Source organism: Populus nigra, chromosome 3, assembly GCF_951802175.1.
Source record: "Populus nigra chromosome 3, ddPopNigr1.1, whole genome shotgun sequence".
NCBI classification, from domain to species: Eukaryota; Viridiplantae; Streptophyta; class Magnoliopsida; order Malpighiales; family Salicaceae; genus Populus; species Populus nigra.
In genome coordinates, this window is record NC_084854.1 from 26,608,175 (window position 1) to 26,615,514 (window position 7,340).

The 7,340-nt window shown below is 38.3% G+C and overlaps 2 protein-coding genes across 4 annotated transcripts; one reads left to right on the plus strand and one right to left on the minus strand.

Annotated features, from left to right (window-relative positions):
* The first annotated feature begins 883 nt into the window (after positions 1 to 883).
* Positions 884 to 2,092, plus strand: LOC133689519 (F-box protein CPR1-like). Its single transcript, XM_062109378.1, has one exon. It carries the CDS (start codon positions 884 to 886, stop codon positions 2,090 to 2,092), a length of 1,209 nt encoding a protein of 402 aa, XP_061965362.1.
* A 1,873-nt stretch (positions 2,093 to 3,965) lies between these two features.
* LOC133687865 (uncharacterized) lies at positions 3,966 to 6,870 on the minus strand. Of its 3 annotated transcripts, none has more exons than XR_009841054.1 (6): positions 6,166 to 6,870; positions 5,492 to 5,606; positions 5,215 to 5,386; positions 4,925 to 5,112; positions 4,407 to 4,725; positions 3,966 to 4,306 (listed from the first exon to the last, which is right to left on the minus strand). XR_009841054.1 is itself a non-coding variant. In XM_062107201.1 (6 exons), the coding sequence occupies exons 1-5, from the start codon at positions 6,720 to 6,722 to the stop codon at positions 4,600 to 4,602; spliced, it is 1,155 nt and encodes a 384-aa protein (XP_061963185.1). In that variant the 5' UTR covers positions 6,723 to 6,870; the 3' UTR covers positions 3,966 to 4,306; positions 4,581 to 4,599. The 3 variants fall into 3 exon arrangements, 2 of the variants coding, with proteins under 2 accessions (XP_061963185.1, XP_061963184.1); XM_062107201.1 differs by having other exon boundaries at positions 4,581 to 4,725; positions 5,492 to 5,603; XM_062107200.1 differs by having other exon boundaries at positions 4,581 to 4,725.
* Positions 6,871 to 7,340: the final 470 nt, after the last annotated feature.

Here is a 7,340-nt window from a genome sequence, read left to right on the forward strand (position 1 = left end):
CATAACACCTTTGAATTGCCACTATCATGTAAGTTGATCCAAGGGGATGAATCAAGAATCTTCTTGCTCGAAATGTGATATTTTGCATCTCTCAGACTATAGGAGATGCTGAATGCTGATTGATTAACAGACATCGTGAAGGATTGGAGTTGGGCATCTCTTTCAAGATCCTGAGTCGTATCAGATTTTTTATCAGATGAGATGAAGTCATTATTTTCTTCTTCTTTTTTCATTCTCAATCAAATCAAGTCTCCAATTCAAATAGGTCTCGGGTCAATCTTTCAGTCTAGGATTTATAACTATGACTTAAACTATATAAATCTATTAATACTAATTATTTTGTCAGTGTAATATGAAAATTAATTAAACAATCTTTTAATCAGTGTTTACCATCTTTAATCCAGCTAAAAAAACATTTCAAAAATTCCTTCTTTCCTAGTTAAATCTTCCCTCCATATTACCTACCTTTCTTTTTTATGTTTTATTTTTGAAAAAAATTAAGGAAACAAAAAAAGTAAAAAAAAAAAAACATAAACTTTAGGCAAGGACTAAGTTATAAATGAAATTTAAAGTATAGAGTTTTCAAAACCACAAGGACTAGCTAATTAGTTGCGTTAAACTACAGGGACTAGGTCACTAACTCTTCTTTCTTTGGGGTCAAGTTAGCTTCTCTCGTTATTGGGTACAAGCCTGGCACGTCCCATGCAGAAAGGTCATGTACTCTTATATGAACTTGCTCTGTCTTCTTATCAAAAATACCATTAGCGGCAAGAATTCCCGGTGAGCTTTTGCGTTTTGCCATTTTTTCAGTCCGACTTTTCATCAAACTCCTTGTGTCAGTTACTATTACCATTAAAGAACTCTCAAAACCAAACCCAAATCAATGTCCAGCCATATCCCATTTGATATCATAACTAGAATCCTCTCCAATCTTGACATCAAGACTCTCCTATGCTTCAGGAGCGTGTCAAAAGAATGGCGTTCTTTAATAGACAGCAATGGTTTTATCAACACCCATATGAGCCTTTCAATCAAAACCAACACTAACAACACCCTTCTTATTCTTGGAGAAGGAGGCCTTAATCCCATAAACTTCGACGATCTTTCTCCTGGTGACCTATTAAACTTGCAAGACCAACCATTTATTTCAATAGGATGGCAAGATGTTCGTCTAATGGGTTCTTGTAATGGTTTGGTGTGTTTAAGCAATGATGATGGTGACGTTGTTATACTTAATCAATCAACGCGAGAACATAAAGGGATACTGTCTCTTGTTCGACATAGATTTGAACTTTCTGTTAGTTCGGCACCAGATGAGCATTGGGTTTGGGGAAACGGATATGGGTTTGGTTACGATGCAGTTTCTAATGACTATAAGGTTGTGAGTATTGCCAGGTTTCTTGGAATAGGTTTTACTAGTTTCAAAGAATCAGAAATGACAATTTATAGTGCAAAGAAAGATTTGTGTTGGGTTATTAAGATCCCTTATGCTATGCCGTTTACGAATGATAAAATGGGTGTTTACGTTCATGGATCATTGCATTGGATTGCTAAGGGGTTTGGTAGTTGGAGGGATAGAATTGTTGGCTTTGATCTTGGATTGGATGAGTTTAGAGAGGTGCCACAACCTGATTATGGGGGTAATGTGCTTGACATTGATCTTGGTGTGTTGGGCAGTTGTTTGTGTGTGTTTGCTAAATTTAGAGATGGGAGTGCTGACGTTTGGGTTATGAAAGAATATGGGGTTAAGGAGTCTTGGAGTGAGGTGTTCTCTATTTCGCAAAATGTGTTGTTTTATGATTCAGTAAGGCCGTTGAGTTACTCTAGGAGAGGTAGAGAGGTTTTGTTAGAATTGGATGCGAAAAGACTTGTTTGGTATGGCATGGAAAGTAGAAGGGTTGTGGATGTTGTGATTCAAGGAAGGAAGAAAGAGCGCTTGGAAGCAATTTTATGTTTGAATTCCCTTGTTCCTCCTGATGGTAATGACAGAGTTGTTAACAGTCAGCAGCCGACGAAAGAGCAAAAGAAGAACGAAGAAGAAGAGGTATTGCTTGATCTTTGTTTTACTTGGAGTCCTGGGATTGATGATTGAATTGCTAAATGTTTGCATTTTTCAGTTGAACTTCAGAATCTGAGGTTACTAGAATAACTGGTGATGTAATTACTAATGCAATATATTGTATCATGGATAATCCAATCATTAGCATTTTCATTAGAGATTTGAGCCTACCCTGTTGTGGCTTTGTACTTTTCAGGGATGACTTCCTTTCATCAGGATTCAAGCTCAAACTGTAGGCAAAACCAAGTGAATGTGAAGCTTTGAAGCTGGGAAGAAACAAGGGTTACAGAACATTTTCAGGTAGTGTTTCTTTTTCATGTTTTTGTTTTCCCCGGCTGGGGTTTGGTGGGGGCAATATGAATACAGTAGTCCCGCCTTCTGCCTTTTGAGATCTCCATCACCTTATCATGCTTGAACATATTAAAAAACCTTGCTATAATTCTTTCCAAAATGTAGAGACTAACTAGTTCAAACTCTTGCTTGCATTATATCACAGCTCAACATATTATTATGTGTTGCTTGATCTTGATATTACTAATACTGAGTGTGTGGTGCGAAATATTATTGCGATGTTAGACTGGTTCTGATATACTTTTCTGTGCATCCCTCACGTTTACATATCTGGATTGGATGATGGATTGCAAATGTTATACTAATGAACAACATCGTGCGAGCATTGATAGCACTGATTTTCTGCAGAAATCTTGAATTCACCTGACTAAGATACTGTTCAACCTTTGTTATTTCGAGTTATATGAAACATCACCAGACTCGGCAGTCTGACTCGTTAGATTTTCACCTATTCAATCTTTATCTAAACTTTTTTCTTTATTGCTTAACATGCATATCTGGATATCTCTGTAGAACACACAAGAAACTTATTTTCAGGATCTTGGATTAGTTGCTAGAGGTTCAACTACTTGCATTGTAGAATTTAGGATTGATTACTTTGATTACACATATATGAACAGACATTTGGAAGGAAAGATTTCAAATACTATCGTTCAGTTTCTGTAACTTTCCATGAGGTTCTGCTATCATTGCTTAACACAGTATGTAGCTAGCTGACAGCTTGCTCTGAATCTGGTGTACATTGCAACAGCCAAGGTTCATTTACAACAAAACTATTCAAGTCCTAGTGTGCTTCTTGAATTTTTATACGTTGTTTGGTGGCTCTAATTACTTGTAGTCACTGCCCAGTGCCCACCTTCTGGTCAATTTCGAGTCCAAACTAGATGGCATTCTCTTATTATGGGCTTACAGAATTGAAAACCTGAGAAATCAGTAGAAAACACAATATGCTGTTCAAGATACCTCTATTTTGTCAATTTATCTAAGTATCTTAACTTCAATTCTCTTGACCCTGAAACCTACCTTGTTCTGGTCTTTATTTTCATGTTAATGGACCAAAGTTATTAAGCCTGATCAGTCCATAACCTAGATCAAGGCTTTAATCATGTGAGATGAATCAATTAAAACAATATCATTTATTGAAAAATAAATGATTGTAACCCTCAACCAAATCAATCCCTACCTAGTTTTTTTATACCTAGCCCAGCTCAAGTCTCACATCAACATGGCCTGGCGGGCCAGCTCTAATAACAATGGTCTGGACTTTCACAGGCATTCAGTTCCTAATTTTAACTCATCAACTTCACCAAATTAGACTGCTCATTATCCAGTATCAGAAGTTTGTCCCATGATGCTCGTATGATCTCCATTGTGTTGATCAAAATCAAGATTCTGGGGGGGTATCCAAAGCTGGATAAATTTTATGGTGATGAGAACAAATAAATAGCCACGTGATTTCCACCATTCAGTAGTGCAACAGAGCTTACATAACCTGCACCTGCCTCCATGGAAGTAATTCCATGCAGATCACAAACAAAAGAGGAAACGATGCTACTTGCAGTAGAAAACAACAGGCTATATAACAGGATACACATATTGGTCTTTTTCAAGTTAACAGGATTTTACAATTCCACTGCGGTTTCCTTCATTCTACTACGAGGGTTAGGCATCGGGAAGTCAAACTGACAATAAAATTAGCACGAAAACCTACTACATCCAAGGTCAGTGACGGTTGTTACATTTTCATTCTGATCAGAGTCGAGTAATCACCATTTCATCTAACCACGTTAATTCACAAAGGACACAACAAAAAATAAACGATCAGAAAAACAAAATAAGCTTCTTCGCTATCTGTTCTACTATCAGAAGTGAGCAGATGGTCATTGTTCCATGCACCTGCATGTAACAAGAAAAAAACTAGTCTGATTACCTGTTTGGTATGCATCAGACTGCAAATTAATCAACATATGAAGAACAGAAAAGATAGCAGGCACACCAAAAAGGTTTTAAACCCAAAGGATGACAGCAAGGGGGATTCAGCAACAACAGAACTTCTAAAGCTAAACTACTCGGGTGAAGATTTATAAAAAAGCAGCAGGGTAATCAAATCACCACCTAAAACACAAAAACAGGAGACACAACAATACTAAAGATTGTGGATCATACTAACCAGTCATCATAACGGAACATCATGACCGTTTGAATAAATGATGCCGTGCTAACACCTCTCCTACCCCCACTGCAGATATGCTTTCACATCCAAGAAGATCACGAAGCTTTGTATCACATTGTATCGCCATTGAATTTAACGGATCCTAAAGACACATGAAAACCATGGAACTTTTAAATTCCAGCTAACTTACCTAAAATAAAAATTAAGGTTTATTGGGAAAAAACAGTATATAATAAAAGAGAGATTTATCCAAAACAAAAGTTTCATTCTAGAAAATTAATTAACGAGCTAATATGGAAAGTGCATGGCGAAAGAGATAGATATCTACACTCATTACCCACCTCCAACTGTTTTAGCTTTATGTACTCCCAAACACGTCTGGATGCTTCTGTTTGGGTCATTTCCCTCTCAGTAGTCCCCAAAAACTCAGCAAGTCTTTCAGATATTCCCACAAGTGATGCACCAGGTTCAGTATTTTCAGTTGGAGTCTCAACATCCACCTTTGCTCGCTTTGCTTGACTGGATTCCTCTGAACACACATTAACAAGAAGAAAATTTTAACCATCTCAAAGTCACTGCAGAACAACAACACCAACAACAACATGCTTACTGTAATTATCATAGAACATACTTGATGGTTGAAGCGGGATGATATGTTTAGCCAGTAACTTATTCATCTTAAACATGTCAGTGCAGTCTGTCTCAAAAACCACACGTAAAGCATCATCGCAAATTATCTTCCTCTTGTTACTTGGATCCTGGAGGTTGTTTTTCCTTATGTATTGCCACAATTGCTTCACAATCTGCACAAACACAAACCACCATTCTTAGAAACAACAAAGAATTACTCCATGAACAGCAAAGCTACCCAGCCAAACTAAGAAATGCGCCTGACCAACAGCATATACCTCAGTCCTTGGCAGCGCTGGCTCACCAACAATGGCCTGAAGTTCAGGTGAAACACCACATACTTTGTTTAACCCACCAGGTCCACCTCTTCTTTTGGATCCAACTGGAGCACTGCTGCAAAATAGTAAAATACAAACACAAGTTCAATCTCAAGTTCAACCACATACTATAAACGGCTGCATGATTTTGCATTTCAAAACAGCTTCAAGCTCCGATCAAACAAAATCAACACCGGCCGGAACTTGCACACTAATCATCAGCTAAAAATACCCAGAACTAGAGACTTGCACACTACCCATAAGCTAACAAATGCCCAAATAATGGATTTTTCTCCCCGGCAACAAATTTATAATAAACCTCCAATTGGGTCACTATTTAACCAAGAAAAGTGACAGTTAAATATTTTTAACTGTCTTTTTAGTAACTACAAAAACTCAAACTTTATAATAAATCTTACTAACCAAAAACAGATGGAAGTTATAAACCCTATAAACTAATCACTTACTTCTATAATTTACCCTCGAATTAAAAAAAAACAAATAAATTTTTTTTTAAAAAAAAAAAGCCAAATTTGCAACGAGTAAAATAGAACAAATAAACCCTCAAAACCTCAAATTGGGCCATGAAAAAAAACCTAAAAACGACAAAAAGACAAAAAACCCTCCACTTTTACCTCTCTTTAGCCACTTCATTAGTAACAACCCCAGCATTTTGCACATGCTGTGTCTGCCTATGCTGCTGCTGTGCTTGCAGCTGAGGTGGCGGAGCTGGGGGAGTCACCACCGCTTGTGGCTGCCTAAAGTTAAGGTCCTGAGAAAAAACCTGGTGCTGGTGGTGTTGTTGAGGATGGCGCTGGTGCTGGTGCTGGTGGTGAGGGTGAATGGCAAAATGGGAAGGGTGAAATTGTTGTTGAAATTGGAGGGCAAAATGGTCTTTAGGGGTTAAGTTAAGAGCTTGCCCTTGTTGGAACTGAAAAGCTTGATGTTGTGGTGGCGGATGCCCTGTGGTGGTCACGGAGGCGGGCGCGGTAGCACTGGCGGTGATAGTGATAGGGTGGGAACGGAGGAGAAGGTCAATTTGGTCACGAATAAAAGCAGCTTTGTGTGACAAATCTAACCCTAATTTAGCTTCAAGTTGCTGTACGACACCGTTTAATGAAGTAACGGCGCTTGGGTCTGCTTGCCGCAGCACCGTCTCTACTCCTTTCGCTATCTCCTGGTCCGTCACCATGGCTTGCCTCTCTTCTCTCTCTTCACAAAAACTTTTAACGGAAAAAACGGACACAAACGGTAACTCTCTCTTTCTCTCTAGAAACCTCTCTCTTTCTCTCTCCAGAAAACCTCTCTGTCTCTTTCTCTGTCTACTTTCTCTCTATCTCTCTCTTTATAATTTTTAAAAGGACGGAAATGACCTCTCGGTTTTCAAACTGGAAATGACGGTTTGCCCCGGTGAGAGGCGTGTTTGAGATGGTATAATGGGTATTTGAAGAAGTCTTCTCTTTCTTGGAGCTCTAGTCTGTCATTTTGGGTATGCGGGATGACGGTTTTGGGCTTGCAGATTGGGCGTTTGTAGGGGAAGGAGGCAGGGGTGAGGAGGTAAATCGGGTGGATTTGCAAGTGGGATTTTATTTTATCTTGGAATTTAAAAAGGAAAAGATAAGACTTGAGAGAGTGGATAAAGATATAATTAAATTGAAAAGGGGAAATGACAAGATAAAGTGGGTTTAAGTTTTTATTTATTTATTAAAAAAAAAAGAGTTATTTATCGATACAAGCAGTATTATTAAAATCGTTTCCGCTTGCACTTGAGGGCCTAGTCGCTGTGGTCAATCGTGTGACTTGTTCCGTC

What these genes read in the sequence shown, in the direction of transcription:
- LOC133689519 (XM_062109378.1), top strand. Translation starts at nt 884, where the DNA reads ATGTCCAGCCATATCCCATTTGATATCATAACTAGAATCCTCTCCAAT.
- LOC133687865 (XM_062107200.1), bottom strand. Translation starts at nt 6,722, where the DNA reads ATGGTGACGGACCAGGAGATAGCGAAAGGAGTAGAGACGGTGCTGCGG. An exon ending in AATGAAGTGGCTAAAGAGAG is followed by an intron (nt 5,607 to 6,165) that starts GTAAAAGTGGAG and finishes ACTATTTTGCAG; the next exon opens with CAGTGCTCCAGTTGGATCCA. An exon ending in CATCCCGCTTCAACCATCAA is followed by an intron (nt 5,113 to 5,214) that starts GTATGTTCTATG and finishes ATGTGTGTTCAG; the next exon opens with AGGAATCCAGTCAAGCAAAG.